General features: G+C 40.0%; 3 protein-coding genes across 4 annotated transcripts; 2 read left to right on the top strand and 1 right to left on the bottom strand.

Moving 5' to 3' along the window:
• The first annotated feature begins 3,863 nt into the window (after window positions 1–3,863).
• Window positions 3,864–5,383, top strand: LOC109399495 (cuticle protein 19-like). 2 transcript variants are annotated; one of them, XM_029880176.2, is made up of 2 exons: window positions 3,864–4,028; window positions 4,929–5,383. In XM_029880176.2, the coding sequence occupies exons 1-2, from the start codon at window positions 3,864–3,866 to the stop codon at window positions 5,265–5,267; spliced, it is 504 nt and encodes a 167-aa protein (XP_029736036.2). In that variant the 3' UTR covers window positions 5,268–5,383. The 2 variants fall into 2 exon arrangements, with proteins under 2 accessions (XP_029736036.2, XP_019527486.3); XM_019671941.3 differs by lacking the exon at window positions 3,864–4,028 and adding an exon at window positions 4,282–4,867.
• An 11,082-nt stretch (window positions 5,384–16,465) lies between these two features.
• LOC109404363 (cuticle protein 19-like) lies at window positions 16,466–17,710 on the bottom strand. Its single transcript, XM_019677212.3, has 2 exons — window positions 17,005–17,710; window positions 16,466–16,945 (listed from the first exon to the last, which is right to left on the bottom strand). Exons 1-2 carry the CDS (start codon window positions 17,011–17,013, stop codon window positions 16,607–16,609), a joined length of 348 nt encoding a protein of 115 aa, XP_019532757.3. The 5' UTR covers window positions 17,014–17,710; the 3' UTR covers window positions 16,466–16,606.
• On the top strand, window positions 17,637–18,078 carry LOC109399502 (cuticle protein 19-like). The gene is made up of 2 exons (XM_019671947.3): window positions 17,637–17,645; window positions 17,706–18,078. Exons 1-2 carry the CDS (start codon window positions 17,637–17,639, stop codon window positions 18,042–18,044), a joined length of 348 nt encoding a protein of 115 aa, XP_019527492.3. The 3' UTR covers window positions 18,045–18,078.
• Window positions 18,079–18,866: the final 788 nt, after the last annotated feature.

Genomic DNA, 18,866 nt, shown 5'->3' with positions numbered 1-18,866 from the left:
AGCGGGTCTGGTGTGGTGGTTAGAACACTTGACTATCACGCCGAGGACCTGGGATCGAATCCCACTCCCGACAAACTCACAAAATATGGGTTCTTCCTTCGGAAGGGAAGTAAAGCGTGGGTCCCGAGATGAACTAGCCTAGCGTTAAAAATCTCGTTAATACAGACAAAAAAAAAGCTACGTTCAAAATTTGAACAAAATCGAGTAAGCCTAAGGGGACGCTCAACAAGATAAAGCTTCTATGGGAAAACTTGGCCAAATGTATGCAGAAATTTTAGGATTTTGGCGTGCTGCTAGGTATTGCTGTATGGAATTAATAATCAAACCTTTCGGTATTATTATAGTTGACTATATGCCAAACAACTTTGCAAAAGACCGCAAAGTGGTTCAACATCTGCAAAAAAAGTTATACCCTATGCAAAGTGAGGCGAAACATTATTGTTATTTTTTTCCAGTATGTACGTACTTGTAAAAAAAAAATATCAAAAATGAAATCTTAGTTCTATCTTGTGTCCTTGGTTCTGGTATTATTCTATAGGTTCCGTCTAGTATAACAAAATGCTTGTATGAACAGAAGTATTCCGTTTACAGCATTGAACTCCTCCAAGGATTCCTCCAGGAATTCCACCGGAAATTTATTCAGGTATTCCTCCGGGAATTTCTCTAGGAATTCCTCCGTGAATTTCTCCAGGAATTCCTCCAAGAATATCTCCAGGAATTTCTCCGGGAACTTTCCAGGAGTTCCTCCGAGAATAACTCCGGGAATATCTTCGGGAATTCCTCCGGAAATTCCTCCGGGAAAGTTCCTCCGGGACTTTCTAGAGGAAATCTGCCAGGAATTGCTTTGGAAATTTCTTCAGGAAATTTACCGGTAAATCCTCCAGGTGTTCTTCCAGGAATTCCTCTGGAAATCCCTCTTGAATTTCCTCCAGGATTTTTTTTCAGAAAAACTTCCGGTTTTTATTTTACAGAAAATCCTTTCGGAATTTCTACAGAAACTCCTCTGGGAATGTATGCAGGAATTCTTCTGGGAATTTCTCTAAGACTTTCTCCAAGAATTCTTCTGGGAATTTATCCAGGAATTCCTCTGTGGATTTCCTCAGGAATTCCTCCTTAAATATCTCCGGAAATATCTCCAGGAATTCCCCCTGGAATTTCTCCAGGAAATCCGCCAGCAATTGCTTCGTAAATTTCTTCAGAAAATTTTCCGGAAAATCTTCTTTCTGGAATTTCTCTGGAAATTCCTCCAGGAATGCTTCTGGAATTTTCTCTAGAAATTCTTCCAGAAATTTCTCTGGAAATTCCTCCAGGATTTACTCCGAGAATATCTTCAGGAAAACTACCGGTTTTTTTTCCAGAAAATCTTCTGTGAATTTCTCCAGGAATTCCTCCAAGACATTCTCCAGGAGTATTTCCGGGAATTTATCCAGGAATTCGTCCTTGAAATTCTCCATGAATTCTTTCGTGGATTTCTCCAGGAACTCCTCCGGGTATATCAATGGGAATCCCTCCGGCAATTTCTCCGTAAATTCTTTTTAAAATTTCTTTAGGAAACAGTTTTTAAAATTCCCCAGGAATTCCTTAGGTAACTTCTACAGGAAATCATCCGGGATTTTTCCTAGAAATTCCTCCAGGAATATCTCCACGATTTCCTCCGGGAATTTCACATAGAATTTCCCCATGAATTATTCCTGGAATGTCTCCGAGAATTTCTTCAGAAATTCCTCCGAAAACTTCCAGGATTTTCATCAAGAATTTCTCCAGTAATTCCTTTGGGAATTTCTCAAGGAATTCATCCGGGAATGTCTGCGAGAATTTCTCCAGGAAATCATCCAGGAATTGTTTTGGGAATTTCTTCACGAAATCGTCCAGATTTTTTAGGAAATCCTTCGGGGGAATTCCTGGAGAAATCCACAGAAGAAATCCTAGAGAAGTCCCAGGGGGAGTTCTGCAAGAATTCATAGAGAAATTACCGAAAGAATTCCTGGAGAAATCACTGGGGAAATTACTGGAGGAATTTCTGGAGGAAGTCCAAGAGGAATTCCCTGTTGAATTCCTGGAAAAATTTTGGAAGGATTTCTTGAAGAAAATCCTAGTAAAGTTTCTGGAGAAATTCTCGGAGGAATTCCCGGAGACATTTCCAAAGGAATTCTTGGAGAAATCCACAGAGGAATTTCTGGATAAATCCCCGGAATTTTTCATGAAGAAACTCCCGAGGAAATCTTGAAGAATTTTCCAGAGGAATTTCTGGAAGAAATCTTGAAAAATTTCCTGAAGAAATTGCCGAAACAATTCCTGGTGGATTTACTGGAATGTCCTAGAGCAATCCTAGGAGGATTTCCTGAAGAAATCCTGGAGGAAGTCCTTGAGGAATTCCCAGAAGAAATCTTGGAAAAATTCACGGTGGAATTCCAGAAGTATTTCCTAGAAAACAAAAATCCCGGATGAGTTCCTGGGAAAATTCCCGGAAGAAGTCCTGTAGAAACTACCGAATACATTCCCGGTGGTAAAACAGAGCAAACAGCAGCAGCATTGTGGTGTGACAAAATTTGTCTGCAGGGGGTCAGAGACGGTATAAAAGTATTGCCTCTTGCACCACTATCCTGCCAAACAGCTCTTAGCTTGCTGAGCATATGCTGAAAAAGGAAAACTTCTTGTTCATTAGGATGTTCATACAAGTATTTTTTATACTAGATGGAACCTATCGAATAATACCAGAACCAAGGGCACCAGATACGTCTTTCTTTCTCTTTACTCTCGGAACAATTTGCTCGACGTTTTCAGATTTTTGAGATAAAATTGTTTTAACGTTTTGGTTGCTGGTTTCACCAAGCGTCACCATTGCCATGCTTGTAGCTCATTAGAGTATCGAGATTTACGCGTTTGAAACTATTTACACAAGGTGCCACCTTAGTGAATAAATCACGAATCAAAGACTCAATTGTCAGACAGTTTTAAGCTTGCTTAACCTTCCGTAACTCACGCGGTTGCGCACCACCGCCAGCACCACGCTAATGCTGAACACGAAAAGCGAGATTATTTCAACGTGTTGTACAAAATACAACAGCGCGATCGCTCGAGGGTAAAGAACTTTGTTGAAGACGGCATCATTCTATCTTATCAGAGTTTTGAGATTTAGAAGTTTAAACATTTTTTACCCAGGCACCACCTAGCGGACGATTCTCGAACCAAACACGCCATTGCCAAATACTTCTTGGCCTGCCGAACAACTTTGCCGGAAACGGCTTGCTTGAAGCTCATTAGAGTATCGAGATATACGTGTTTGATTTTTTTTAGACACAAGGTGCCACCTAGCGGATATATCCCAAACCAAAGACTACTACTACTACTTCTTCTACTATCAGATAGTTCTAAACTTGTTGAAGAACTTTGCCGAGGACAGCATCATTCTATCTTATCAGGATTCTGAGATATGAGGGTATAAACATTTTAGACACTGGCGCCGCCTAGCGGTCAAATCGCGAACCAAAGTCGCCGTTACCCGTTAGTTCTTAACCTGCTGAACAAATTTGCCGAAAACACTATTCTTCTACTTCATCGGGATCTTGAGGTATACGTTGTGCAAAGTATGTGGCCAATTTTTTTTAGGTACTCCAAGAAAATCCGGAATAACTCCGGAAACGTCATCAAATTGCATCGAAAAGCATAAAAGTTATGAACATTTTTGTACTTTTCCGAAGATGAAAAAGGTACTTTGGCTGTATGAAGGTTAGTTTATGGACGACCCTAAATTGAAAAACTTATTTTCAGAGTTAGGGAAGAGTCTTCTATTTAAAGCAAAGCTAAATTTTTTGTTTCAAATTCTTCTAGTAATGTTGCTCAATATTGGCGTAGCTTTCACCATGGTGTGGGTGGTGAGCGTGGCCCTTGCGCAGGACGTGAGGCTGGAAACCTCCCTTGTGATCGGAGCTGTAGTCAACAATGCGATGGGTGCCATCGGCCTCATCCAGAGTGTACTGTCCCTTCACGTGGTCTCCATCACGGTGCTCCCAAGCGCTCTTGTGATCGTGGGTATGGCTATCCTTAACGCCATACTCGAACTTGTATTTCGGGTGAGAATGATGGTGATCCTCATGGTGACCGTAATCTCCTCCGTAGAACTGAGCGGAGGCAATGACGACCAAACAGGCAACCAGAGCGACGATCTAGAAGAAGGAAGTAAAATAGTGAAAAACAATCATCCAAAAATATGATGACTTCGGAAGAAGATGTACCTTCAACATCTTGGATCTCCTGTGTTCAAGTCTGAAGGTGTGTCTAGAAAGAATGTTGTTCACTAACTGATGTTGAGCATAACTGTCGCAGATATTTTATACTCAATTATCTTGCTGCTTAGTTTTTCTCTGGCTAACTCGACTTTCAAAGCCCTGTAAATATCACACACGCAGAAATGTATTGGTTGGTTAGATCCAAAACGAATGCAATTTTCTACTTCAATGATTTGCGCCTTTAGATGCAAACAGAGGCAATGCAAATTAAATTTATTAGCTATGTTTCTCGGTTGGTTTGGATATGCAACTTTTACGATTGAAAATATGTAGGAAATTGGGAGGAGGGTGTCACACACGCGATGGAATTTAATTGAATTAAACTTAATTCGAAAACAGTTCTGTCTAGGCAGCTATATCGATTGCCCAATTTGTTTTCAAATAATGTGCCACATGGAAATCGGTTTTATGATTGTCGTGCCCACTCAAACGAGTCGATCGGATCGCGGGGTTTGGATTGAAACGACTATGCGCTATAAAAGCTTTAGTGGAAGCTGTAGTTAGCACAGTCGTTTGGTAGTAACCAACTAATTAACAGTTTTAGCACAAACTTTAACAGGAGATCCAAGATGTTCAAAGTGAGTTACGCTGGTTGTGGAAAATGTGTGTGTATTCTACAAAATTGTATTATTTTGGCAGGTCATCGTTCTGGTTGCCTGTTTGGCCGTCATTGCCTCCGCTCAGTTCTACGGAGGAGATTCCGGTCATCACGAAGATCACCATCATTCACACCCGAAATACAAGTTCGAGTATGGCGTTAAGGATAGCCATACCCACGATCACAAGAGCGCTTGGGAGCACCGTGATGGAGACCACGTGAAGGGACAGTACACTCTGGATGAGGCCGATGGCACCCATCGCATTGTTGACTACAGCTCCGATCACAAGGGAGGATTCCAGCCACATGTCCTGCGCAAGGGACATGCTCACCACCCGCACCATGGTGAAAGCTACGCCAACATCGAGCAACACTATTAGAATGATTAAAAAATGTGAAAGCTATGCCAACATTGAGCAACATTATTGAACTATGAGGAATGTGTTTTGGAGTGTGGAATGATTGTGAATAAATAGCACGATGTGATATACAAAAAGTTCTGATTTTTAGTTTAAAACTGAATACGGTTTCGAACATACCAATATTTTGACGGAATCTTCTCACTATGTTGATCGTTTCATTGCTGAAAGCATTCATTTTTTATCATGGTTTATCAAGGGTTTATCGCAGAGCATACATTTGATTCATCGTTGATCGGCTTTCATAAAAAATACGCTATACGCCGTCTTCATCCAGAGGCTGTACTTGCAGACTAAACATAACTCACACTAGATATGGAATACGACACCCTGTGGCACAATGAAGAATTTTTCGTTTGACGAAAAGTTTGCTCCGACTGGATTGGGAATCGAACCCACACCCGTGGCTTACAATACGCTTCTTCGGATGGCGCCGCTAATCACACGTTCACGAAGCCTAGCTTATCAGAAGACCGAGTCCAGATGTACGTTATCTTCTATTTGGGATATTTGTGCCATTGAGGTAGCAGGTAGTTATACTTCTTCCAAACTTTTTGAGAAGTTCTGCCACGAGCTGGTCTTTTGACCTTACAGTTTCTTTAGCTCTTTGATGGCATTTCAACACCGATGAAGTCTTGCTCCACAGCTTAGTCACAGTCACTGATGCTCAATCTATTCGCTGATGGGTTAACGTTCTCTCCATCCAATAAAGTCGCAAAGTGATCTCTCCTCTTGGCTGCTTCTATATGTTTAACTTCCAACAAGTTATAACACGCATCATTTGCTTTCCGCTCGGCTCGCTATGAAATCTACACCATGTTTTGCCATATCGCTTCTAAATGTACTGGAGGTCTTACAAAGGCCCGAACATTGACTTAACAATAACTTTTAGTCACAAAAATCCGAGAGCGATTATCCAGAGTTCAAGAAATAACAGAAAGATCCAAACAATATTTTTGGATACTCGGATATGTAGAATGAATTCGAATCATATTGTTCTCCTGTTCATTTCATTATATAGAGTAGACATGAGGAAAATAATAACTCGATATTACATGTGTTCTCTGAATCTGATAAATAATCTTATATAAATTCCCTTGTTCCATAACAATAGATCCAAGCGAGAATTCATTCTAGTTAATTAATGCTACACAAAACATTCAACATATCAATAATGAGTAGTCTCTCTTTTTTTCTTAATAAGCTCAAACAGCCTATCCAGGATACTTTTAATTAACTTTTAATGGATTTTCTTCCACGTTCAAGCAACCACACGGTTTTGATATGGAAAACATCCGTGCGGCTTATTTTATTTACACACTGCTTTTATAATCAACCCTACAAATTCTCAATTGGGTTCTGGTCAGGGTAAGAAGATGATTATTCTTTAACCTAAATAAGCTTTTCACGAAACTAAGCCATAGTTGCTTGAACTGTGTGAACAAGTGTGCTCATGATCTTGATAAAACGTTGTCTAATTTGTTTAACGGCGTTGCTGCAAGAAACGATAGTATATATTTTTCAGGTTCAGAAGCTCGGCACATCCCTGAATACCCGTCCATTCGAGTCGACAGAACCCTCTCCATACCATCATGCCGCCACCCCCGAGAGATTCCTTGAGAAGTAACGTGGTTATTTTCGTAAAGTTCTCCATTACGAAAAAAAGCCATTCGGTCGATACAAGCTGAAATTCTTTTCGACCTAAAAGGCTCCCCAAAGTGTCAAATATGTCTTGAGAAGCCAATCAAATAAACATTTATACAAATAACAGTTTATCCGCCGCATGTAGAATAGACCTGTTCACTTTGAAATTTTTTTCTCCGATTCTCTGTGACACATCAAATTATCAATCCACATGCAAAAACAAGTCTTCAGTCCAAAATTGAGCCAAATTGATGAAGATTTAAAGGTGTATCAAGTCGATTTTGTGTTTTTTAGCCGTTTTCACAGAAATTTACTCAGAAATTCACAAAATTGCTCCGAAAAGATGCCGGAGATACCGTTAGGATATAGTTAGAACAATACTCTACAACTTTGCCGAAGACACTACGGTGTTTAAATTGCGTATTTCGAAGTTATTCAACAATTTTAGTTAAAAAATCACGAAAAAACACGATATTTTTATGATTTTACATATAAAAGTCATGTAATTTTACATTGTTTTAAGTGACTAAATTAATTAGCGATTACTCCTATGTGTAACGAACATTTTGTCCATACATCGTTTTTGTGTAGGAATTCGTTTTCATTGACTAATTATCAAAAGTATGTCACGTTGATACTAAAAATCGCGTAGAGTTGCCAACACGAATTAAAACAAAGTTACCCATGATTAAGACGTCATGCCATCATATTCTAATGTCTTTTGATTCAAGTATAAGAAATGGCGCAGATGATAAGGCTCGAGCCTGCGGATCAGAAAGTCCCAGGTTCAAGCTCAAATACATAATAAACTTTTTTTTTTCTTTCTTTGTAGCAGTTAGGATGATGAATCTGCCATGAGCCATGGCCCATGACTTACACGCAATCTCCCAAATAATGATGATCGGGACCTGCCAATTAAGCCCATTCCAGGACTAGATAGATATTTAGTTTACTTGTTGACAAGAAATCGTGTCGACGAGATCAGCTGGACGAAATATTGGACATCTGTTTGTACCGATTAACTTAGCTAAAACAATTCAATACGATGATGGAACTGCTTCTGGATGCAACATTTATCATACAACTGTGGAGATTACTTGCATCTATCTAGCCACAAGCAACACAACTACACGATAAAGGGAAACTTCATTCTTACTATGTGTGGTACCTTGCAGGTATACAAACCTTGTAGTCAAAATGGGTAAATCTTGTTACATGGTAAACAGTTGTATAAGTTTGGTGGTTTAAGGTTTGAGTGTTGTTGGGCTGCTCAGTCAGTCAGTGGTGAGCAGTATGAGAGGAAGTAAGCGACTTGTTGACAGAAGAGGCGGCATCCAGTAGACCAGTAAGTGTCCGTATCAGGAACATCCAGAACCGGTGATGGGGGAACTGTTAAGGATCCCACAGTGGCGACAAGGATTGGCGATTTAGTTGACAAGGGAGGAAGAGCTGAACCGGTTTTGGCTGATTTAGTTTTGGAACATTTGCGGTTTAACCGACGAAACGGCTGCGAACATGATACTGCACGTTTGTCATTGAACCTGAAGAAAAGTGATTACGGGAAGCAGCGATGGTTGCATCCCCTCCATGATTTCGAGAGTTTCATGGGGAAATTGACAAATGTAGTGGTCACTTTAGCGATTTTCAACGGAATGAAAATAGCCAATGCTTCAAGAGCGAATAAACGAGAGAAACGTTGTGCATTGTACAATGCAGCTCCACTTAGGGTTCAACTCACAATTTATAGGTATTGGTGAAAGCGCCTACTAACTTTACAGAGAGTAAACAAACACTCCTGCACGCGGATGTGCAGATGAGGCAGGTTCGTTAGTGCATTTCATTTGTCTCTTTCCCATCTTCAACTTGTTTATCACGCTGTGCATATGACGCAAGAAATATGCACGCATAGGCAATGGGAGAATAAAAGAAACAGCAAATCAAGAAAAGCCACACCATGTATGTGCACTACATGGAAGTAAATACCGCGCCGGTTGGAAAGTGAAAAACGATTTTGTGCAGTTTTCGCGATTGTGTGGCTATCGCCGCGGACTTTTTCGTGATGTAGTGAATATTATTCCATTTGTGAAGCCGGTGAAACATTTTACACTTCGATTATGGAAGCAATTACGTTTCGAGAGGCAATTAAAAAGTGAGACTGTTCCCGGTAAGACAGTGCTAGTGAAATGGTGCGAGCTGGTGTGCGTTGGGGGGGGAATTTGGAAAAGATATCGCACAATTTATAAATTAGCAGTTTTGCAGTGAAATATTGTGAAAATGTTGTGTTTCTTGGTTTCAATAAAAAGGTAAGTGTCCTGAGCAAGCGTTGAAGCAAATTTTAAAATAACTCGATATCAGATAGTGGTGAAAATTCGAGTATTTCTTCATCTTCAATTGAAAACTCACACATGTGAGAAAATTAAGCAAGCATGTGTTAGAAAAACCAAAATGATTTCCCCCTTAGAGCGTGTTGGTCCTAAAAAAGAGGAAATGGATTCGTACAGCCCCGCTCCCGGAGAGCACGGTTCTGGGTACTGTATTGGAAAGGCTGGTGCAAAGCACGGCATTGCTCCCGGAGAGCGTGAAGACTGGTGCCGGAGACCGTTATACAGTGGCTGGTGCAATGCACAGCATTGCTCCCGGAGAGCGTTATGGGGGAAGATGGTTTGTTTGAGACCGATTTGTAAGAAGCTGGTGCAAAGCACAGCATAGCTCCCGGAGAGCGTAACAGGAAATTGGAATTGAGTTGAATTGGTACCTCTGGATTAGAAATGTCAGAATGGAATATGAGGTAAAATTATATGGAGAAGATGTAAGAGAATTAAGCCATAGCCGTAAAGGCGTGGGTATTCAACATGATCATGCTGAGGGTAACCAATTCGATTCCCGATTGATCCAAGCATTTTTCGAGAAAAAAAAATACTTTGATTTCCTTGGAAATAGAGCATCTTTGTGCCTGTCTCACGATATACACTTGCAAAATGATAGTTGGCAGCTTCAGGTAATAACTGGAAGTGCTCATAGAACTCTTAGCTAAAGAGAAGGCTTTGTCCCAGTGAGGACGTTATGTCTAGAAGATGAAGATGTAAGAGAACTGCCTATTCATATTGGCGTGACTTCAGTGCTGGTATTGGGTGTTTGCCGAGGTACTGGATTTAGAGAAGAAATAAAGGAATGCCATTTATGAAAAGAGTAAAATTAGTAGTGACTAGCAGTACATGACGACTTCCATAGAGAATGTTGCTGAGAGGATTTAATTGTGAATATATAATTCGATTGTTAAAAAAAAACAATCTGTAATCAGAGAGACAACAAGATTGATTGTTGCACTATGTGGTAAAATTTTGAATATGGATGTTCTCATTAGGTGAGACGTAAGACAGTATGAGCAAACTGCAGGAGACCTAATATGCACTTAAAAAAAACTGCAGGAGATAGATATGTTGGATCCGTTTGAAATTAAAACAGACAACGAAAAAAATCTTGGCGCTCAAGAACCGAAACGACCTACTGATTACAAGAAGAATATGGTATGTTTGTGATATGATTCAAAACAACAACTGATGCTTCTAAGGTTGGCTACAAAATACGACAATTCGAAGGATTGTGGAAAATTCTAAATGAACATTCGTGTGAAAAAAGTAATAACTCTAAAAAAAACTAACTGAGAGTAAGACGTTCGTTAACAACGGATTGTTCCAGCGCAAAGAAATTGGACGTTAAATCAAGAGTATGGATTAAGAAAGTTAGGATGAATGCAACAAGAAAAATGAGTATTAGATATGAATATTAAAAATAACCTATGTACGGCTTACATATGGAATATATAAGAATAAAGGATTCATAGTTAAGAACTAACAGAAAAAAATGAAGGAATAGTAGGAGCATTAGGATAAATTAGGGATACATTCATCAGAACATGTATAAGGTTGAATTGGATGTGATGATAATACTGGTTGGTTTTACTAGAGATGGAGGAGACATGTTTATAGAATAATAGCAAGTGACACTATGACACATGACGGAAATGGGGTGAGTGATAAAAGAAGACTGAATCATGCGAACGTGGCTGAGCATAAACCCTGCTGGAGAGGCCGACCATTCGTTCGGCAGACGACGTTGTAATATGATGTCAGAAAGAGTTAGAGGAAGTTGATAACATAAGGCTAACTGTATACGAGAAGTCAGCTTCACTGGTTCATGAGTATGTTCATGAAATGTTACATTGAAGCAAATGTAAGGAAACATAACTCATCATTCCATTTTATAGAAAAAGGGAGATGTGGTACCTTGCAGGTATACAAACCTTGTAGTCAAAATGGGTAAATCTTGTTGCATGGTAAACAGTTGTATAAGTTTGGTGGTTTGAGGTTTGAGTGTTGTTGGGCTGCTCAGTCAGTCAGTGGTGAGCAGTATGAGAGGAAGTAAGCGACTTGTTGACAGAAGAGGCGGCATCCAGTAGACCAGTAAGTGTCCGTATCAGGAACATCCAGAACCGGTGATGGGGGAACTGTTAAGGATCCCACACTATGCTCAACGGTTTCGAAGCAAGGCTATGATGCCAAATTGCAATGAGATGCAGATCGTAGTCTCATTAACTTATAGCTGGATCGAGCCGCAAAAAATTCTGTTCCAGGGCTCAAACCTTGAATCTTCGAATCGGCAGTCTCATGCTCAACCATCTACACCAAATTGAAACTGATGCAGATGCGACAAAGAAATGTAATGACGTTTTAATCATGGGTAACTTTGTTTAATTTTGTGCTGGCAACTCTATGCGATTTTTAGTATCAAAGTGACATACTTTTGATAATTAGTCAATGAAAACGAATTCCTACACTAAAATGATAAATGGACGAAATGTTCGTTACACATAGGAGCAATAGCTCATTAAATTAGTCACTTAAAACAATGTAAATTTACATAACTTTTACATGAAAAATCGTAAAAATATTGTATTTTTTCGCGATTTTTTAACGAAAATTGTTGAATAACTTTGAAATAAGCAATTTAAACACCGTAGTGTCTTCGGCAAAGCTGTAGAGTATTGTTCCAACTATATTTTAACGGTGTTTTCGGTACCTCTTTGGTGTAATTTTCTGGATATTGGAGTACATTTTTGTGAAAATGCTCGAAAAAACACAAAATTGATTTGATACACCTCTAAACCTTTATCAATTTGGCTCATTTTTGGACTGAAGACTTGTTTTTGCATGTGGATTGATAATTTGATGTGACACGGGTAGGTCAAAAAAAGTGAACAGGTCTAATGTAGAAGGACCATCCTATCTCGATAAATCGAGATGAGCAGAATGAACTGTAATTTGTTGAAGAATTTAGAGATCGAAATGAAGAACCAATTTTTAAACTTTCGTAACTAGGAAAAACCTTCACCAAACAGATATAATTTCACCTTCCCAGAAAAATTTGCACCTTGGAAACCAGGTACAGTAACCTGTAAACATAGTATATTGACAAATCGAGAGAAAATCTCAAACAAAAACCATCAGGATCGAATAAAGACAGGGAGATAAAGTGATATTTACCTTCAAAGAGCTGTAATCAGTTTTACCTTTTAATTCCGCCCTCTATGCCACTTTATAGAAGGCAGAATTAAAAGATACAAAACTGAATACACTCATTCGAAGAGGGTATTCTGCATAGAGGGTTCGAAAAGTTGGTACAAGATGATATTTACCTGTTGAACATCAAGATGTGGTGTCAACTGTAATACCTACTTTACTCCAATTTCAACGCATGTTATCGCAATGAAATTTTGAGCACGAATCCTTATGATGTCTCAAAAGTTGTGAAGCTCATTCCATTTTTTCACGTTGATCTTGTGGACATTCTTTCAGGACTCTATAAATTGTCAAACGTGAGACGTCTAGCGCTGCCTAATTCTTTCTTTAACTGGTTCAAACTTTTTAGCGAGTTGATTACGATCCTTATTCCGTTTTGTGTGATTAGACAGCTTCCTCGAGTTTTCTTTCTGCCGTATTGAATTGGACCTTGAAAGAAAATTACAACGGTACGATGAAATCTGCTTACACGACGAGAAAATTCTGTTAAACACCTGTATTGATGTGTCAAAATCTTTCTTATTCCAACTTCAGATATATATTTTGCACATGGAATATTATAAATTGAAGTTTACACGTAACAATACGCCAAACGCCGAAATAAACCTGAGCACAGAACCTAAAACAACGCGTTGATTAGGCACAATGAATGACTTACATGTATTGGATCTATAGTCATTAGACTGGGTCAACAAAGTCGATTTTTCGGAACAAAGCTTTTTCGGTTCCTTTTAGCGTCCATAACTGTGCAAAATTTGGGATCGATTCGTTGCTTCCCCGTATTCCGCATTGCGATTGAAATTTGTATGGAAATTAGTATGGAAAAACGTGCTGTTTTGCATTTTTCTCATAAATTGAAATTTTTCTTTTTTTTTTTTCTTTCTCGCTTTTGGCGCAGCCTAGGATATGCCGAAAAACTTTGCCGAAGACTGCAAAGAGATCCGACACTTGTGAAAAAGGTTATATCGTACAGATTGCCCGGTGGTGCTTAACGCTTAACATGTAAAGGAATAACATCAATAATAAAATCTTAATTTTTGGCCTGAGTTACCAGGCGAATAACTTTTTTCACAAGCGTCGGATCACTTTGCGATCTTCGGCAAAGTTTTTCGGCATATCCTAGGCTATACTTTAACGTCATTAGTTACATAGTATTAGACAAAAGAATTCAAGTTATGAATAAAATGCAAAAAAAAGTTCGTTTTCCCATACTAACTTCCATACCAATTTCAATCGCAATGCGGAATACGGAGACGCAACCAATGGCTCTTAAATTTTGTAAAGTTGTTTTGCATGCTAATATAGATTGAAAAAGCTTTGTTCCGGGTTGATAAGATCATACAACGTTGACCCACCCTAAGAGTCATGAAACAATGGGATTTCAGTTTTTTTTAATTTATCTGTATACACACATGTGTATGAATAAAATTACGTGGTAGTATGTGTAAGGCTCATGGGTAATCATAATGGCGTAGTACATGAAATAATGAGTTGCACTTTGAATAAATAGTAAATAAATATGAGATGTATCTATAGTTATGGAACAGAGTGTATACCGCTCAGCCCAAGTAACACACTTGTCACCGAAGAGTCATGGCGGCGCAGGTTTTTGTTGCGCAAGAGTCATCATGACTTACTTCTAGCAACTAAGTATTTATTTGTTAGAATTAAGTCATAATGACTTCTGCGCAACAAAAACCTGCGCCGCCGTGACTTTTCGGTGACAAGTGTGTTACTTGGGAGGACGCCAACGTAATGGTTAGTTCAACGAGGAGTACCAACGAGAGACGAACTAAAACAATGCACGCAGAAGCGAAAAACTAGTGATCAGTACCCGGCTCAATGGGGAGCAGTACAGGGTGGCAAGAGCAGAAGAGAAACGAATCCACAGCAATAAAAAGCGGTAGCACGAAGACAGTGCGATTGCTGATACGCAGGAAAGTATAGGCAGGAACGATATGCAGTGGTTTTATACAACTGTCAATGGTGCGTGGCACAAGACTGTGCCAATGCCCGCCATGTGCAATGACCAGGAAGGAAATTTGCTAACAGACAAAACAATGGTGGCTGCCAGGTAGAAGGTGCACTTGGTAGATTTGTTGAATAGTAGCAGTGAAGGAGCACCCATCAACAGGATGGATTACGGTCAAGCAGTGGCACCACCAACACTGGATGAGGTTAAGAACATTTTTTACCTTGCCTTTGAGATAGTGTAAAACAGTAAGGCTGCTGTTAAGGACGAGATCCCGGTCGAACTTCTAAGGCACGGAAGCGAGAATAATAAGATATGGGAAGATAAGGAGTTGATCAACCAGCTGATCATGATGTGCCCAGTATACAAGGAAGAGTTTGCCTATTACAGAAGATCTACAGTTTCGACTTCGGTGTACTAGATACATACTGTCGGATGTCCTGTACAACAGACTGATACCACTGAAAGAGGTATTTGTCAAGACCAGAGCAGCACGGAAGCGAGCAGCTACATCAATCAATCCACCAGATTATTGTTGATTTGGCAGGATGAAGAATTGCCAGCTGCTGGCCTCATATATCCAATCTACAAAAAAGGGTACATATGTACCTACTAAAATGTGTCAATTACAGAGAGATTACCCTTTTCAACTCGGCGAATAAGATATTGTCATAGTACTGTCGCGTGTCTTGTACAGCAGACTGACACCTCTTGGCTGGCGTCGGTGAATGCCAAGCTGGTTTCCAGGAGTGCCAATCAACGGTGGATCAAATGTTTAACCTGCTGATGATCCTATATAAATTTGGGAAATAAAACTACATAGCAAACTTGCATCTGTTCATTAATTTTAAAGCAGCGTATGGTTCAGTGGAGCTCAGTGAGCTTTGGCAGATCATGCCAGAACATGGTTTTCTGGCGAAACCTGCAAACGGTCGCACATCCTGCTAGGCTTTACGGACGATATCGATCTCATCGGCATTGATCGTAGGGCAGTGGAGTAAGCTTATGCTCCTCTGAAAAGAGAGAAAAGGAGGGTTGGCTTGACGATTAACTCTACCAAGACGTAGTATGTATATGGTAGCGGGTCAAGAAAGAGGCACACCTAATTGTGTTAGTGTTGAGGTAGTGATTGATGAGGATGTATTCGAAGTTGTTGAAGATTTTTTTTTTTTATCTTGCAATACTATTGACAATGACGTTCCCCGTAAAGTGAAAAGCCGTATTGCAGTTGCGAATAGGGCATTTTAGGGATTGCAAAACCAGCTTAGGTCCCGTAATTTACAAACGCAGACGAAATTTACTTTTTATATATGACGCTGATTCTTTCGGTTGCCCTTTACGGCCAACCGGAGGCGTGGACATTGAAGGAGGTAGACTGAGAAGCTTTTAAAGTTATTGAGCGTAAAGTCACAGACAAACGTTTGACGTTTCACACTAGCGCCTGCTGTTGACAATATTGCGAAGCTCAGTGCTTCGTGCAATATCGTCACCAACTGGTATTAGTGTAACTGAGCGATGAATTTTTAAGGAATTTGTTCTAAGTGATACGTCTGTTTGTCTGTGATAAAGTGCTGCGAACAATTCTCGGTGCGAAAAAATATATGGGAGCATGGCGAAGACGCATGAATCACTAGCTGTACCAAGTGTGCAAAGATGCAAATATTGTGAAACGTATAAAATACAGCAGACTACAATGGGCTGTACACGTAGTGCGAGTGTTGGAAGAAAGAAGAGCGAAAACAAACATTCAACAGGGAACCAGTTAGATGTCGGCAACTTCGTAGGCGGTCGCGCACGCGTTGGCTGCACGCGGTTGTAGAAAAGTTGCGATCCCTACACGTTCGCAGAAACTGGAGGAACACAGGCCAAGACTGACGAAGATGGTGCTCTACTATACGCTCGGCGTTGGAGTAAAGTTTCTTTGTAGCCAACAAACTGTCTCATACAAACAAGAACTGTAGAGATATATACCTAATTATTTATTTACATAGATCAAACCACACTGTTGGGTTTGATTCATATCAGTCTTTTCCAAAAATTACAATAAATGATCGGTTTCAACATAAACAAGCCGAACAAACTCACAATAACACCTTATTGGAAAATCAATAGTGCTGATCGATTTTGACGTAACTTTCGCCGTGTGGGTGGCGAGCCTTGCCGTTGCGCTGAACATGAACCTGGAATCCCGATTTGTGATCCGAGCTGTAATCTACCACACGATGCGTTCCATCAGCTTCATCCAGAGTATACTGCCCCTTCACGACGTCTCCATCACGGTGTTCCCAGGCACTCTTGTGATCGTGGGTGTACCCATCCTTCACACCATATCGGAATTTGTACTTTGGGTGTGAATTATGGTAATCCCCATCATGATGATCGTAATGCCCTCCGTAATAGGGTGCGGCGGCAACAACGGCCAAACAAGCAGCTAGAACGATGACCTGTAGGGAATCGGTTTGTGTTTAACTAGTGGGTTTGTTCTTAATCAAATGTTACCTACCTTGAACATATTAGTTCTTCTGTAATGAGAATGCTTGTTGACAGATTGCAAGTTGTGAACTGATGTCGAATCCTACCCAACAATGGACTTTTATATTGTTTGGGATGCTACAAATTATTTTGCATTTATTCATTTTATTATTTGTCACCAGTTATATTATTCGATGTAGAATAAACAAGTGATGTGTTATAATTGGTTTGATTGTTTCAATTATTGTTTTTTACCACAATTAAAGTATTCTTCACTATATAATTGTTGGGCATCTGCACCCTTATTAACCTGTCCAATTCATTTTTTAATTGATCAGTGAAAGTCAATCAAACAACCTTCCACACTTGCGATTTATATTTTTGGCACAGTACATAACAAGCCAACATGGACTGCTCAACGCTGTGAACGCCAGGCCAGTTCCACAGGCTCAAACACAGCACTGCAAACGAAAAGACTGACCTACGGTAACACCAGAAGGGTGTGTGGAACCGAACTAAAGGTAGAAAGATGGAAATGATAATTGATCGGAACCAACAAACCGTATAAAAGTTCTTTACCATATTGGATCCGACATCAGTTCACAAATCGTATTTTTACAAACAGCATTTCAAGTGTCAACCACAGCTTACAGGAGATCCAAAATGTTCAAGGTAAGAAACAATGGTTTCGCAATTTGACCACCAAACAAGTTGAGATAATTTTGTCTTTAGATTCTCGCTTTATTTGCCTGTTTGGTCGTTGTTGCCTCCGCAAGATACGTTGCCGTAGATCACGGTCATCATCAGGAGGATTATCATCATTCGCACCCGAAGTACAAGTTTGAGTATGGAGTTAAGGATAGCCACACCCACGATCACAAGAGCCAGTGGGAACACCGCGATGGAGATGTCGTGATGGGACAGTATACGCTGGATGAGGCTGATGGTACTCATCGTGTGGTTGATTACAGCTCGGACTACAAGGGAGGATTCCAGGTCCATGTTCAGCGAAACGGACACGCCCACCACCCACACGGAGAGAGCTACGTGAAAATCGATCAGCACTATTGATGGTTTCAAATCGTTCATACAATGTTCGACGTTATTGTTTAGTCGAGTTATGTAAATAAATATTGTGTAAATTCGTTCGATAAAATTATCGTTCTTTTGATCCAACTTTCGATATCATACTAGATTTTATTGATTATTTATTATTTCGTAAAAGTACTTCGGCAGCAAAATCTAGAAGATATTTTATTTTTGCCAGTTAACCATGCAAATCTAACAGAAGCAGTTGTCTTCATGCCCTTGGAACCCCTTGGAATGTTCTAGGAATTCAATGATTACGGTTAAATTACAAGTGTCTATTATATGTCAACTGCTCTTACTTACTCGGTACTTGATGGTCTACAACTCGTAGCGATGGGTCTACGCCGTGTCACCTCCACTAGTCTCGGTCCTTGGCCAATCGCTTCCAGACGCTTTGAACGTTTAGAGTCCTCAGGTCCTCCTCTACTGTGAAAAGCCAACATGTGCGAGCCCTTGCACGAAGCCAATGGTTACTTTTTGCTGAATATAGTTTCAGCTTGACGTGCCCAGCTCACCACAGCCTTTTGTTATTCTGAATCAGGAGGGAAATCTGCTCAACAGACACCTGGACAGGAAGCTCCAGGTAGTGTGGGGTTAAGGGCGTCTCCTACAACAAATATAAAATCCAAGAATACTCGAAGGGACTACTGAGGCGACCAGGAGAGCTTGCAATCAAGAATATCTCCAACGTACTTTCCCAAGCAACATTTTTATATCCAATTAGCCTTGTAGAGGTTCTTAGAACTGTCATGATTATGATTTTTTTAACCTCTTCTAGCCTTTTTGACTAAAAAATGTTTTTTG

This window comes from Aedes albopictus, chromosome 2, assembly GCF_035046485.1.
Source record: "Aedes albopictus strain Foshan chromosome 2, AalbF5, whole genome shotgun sequence".
Lineage (NCBI taxonomy): Eukaryota > Metazoa > Arthropoda > Insecta > Diptera > Culicidae > Aedes > Aedes albopictus.
This window is presented reverse-complemented; position numbering and strand designations above follow the sequence as displayed.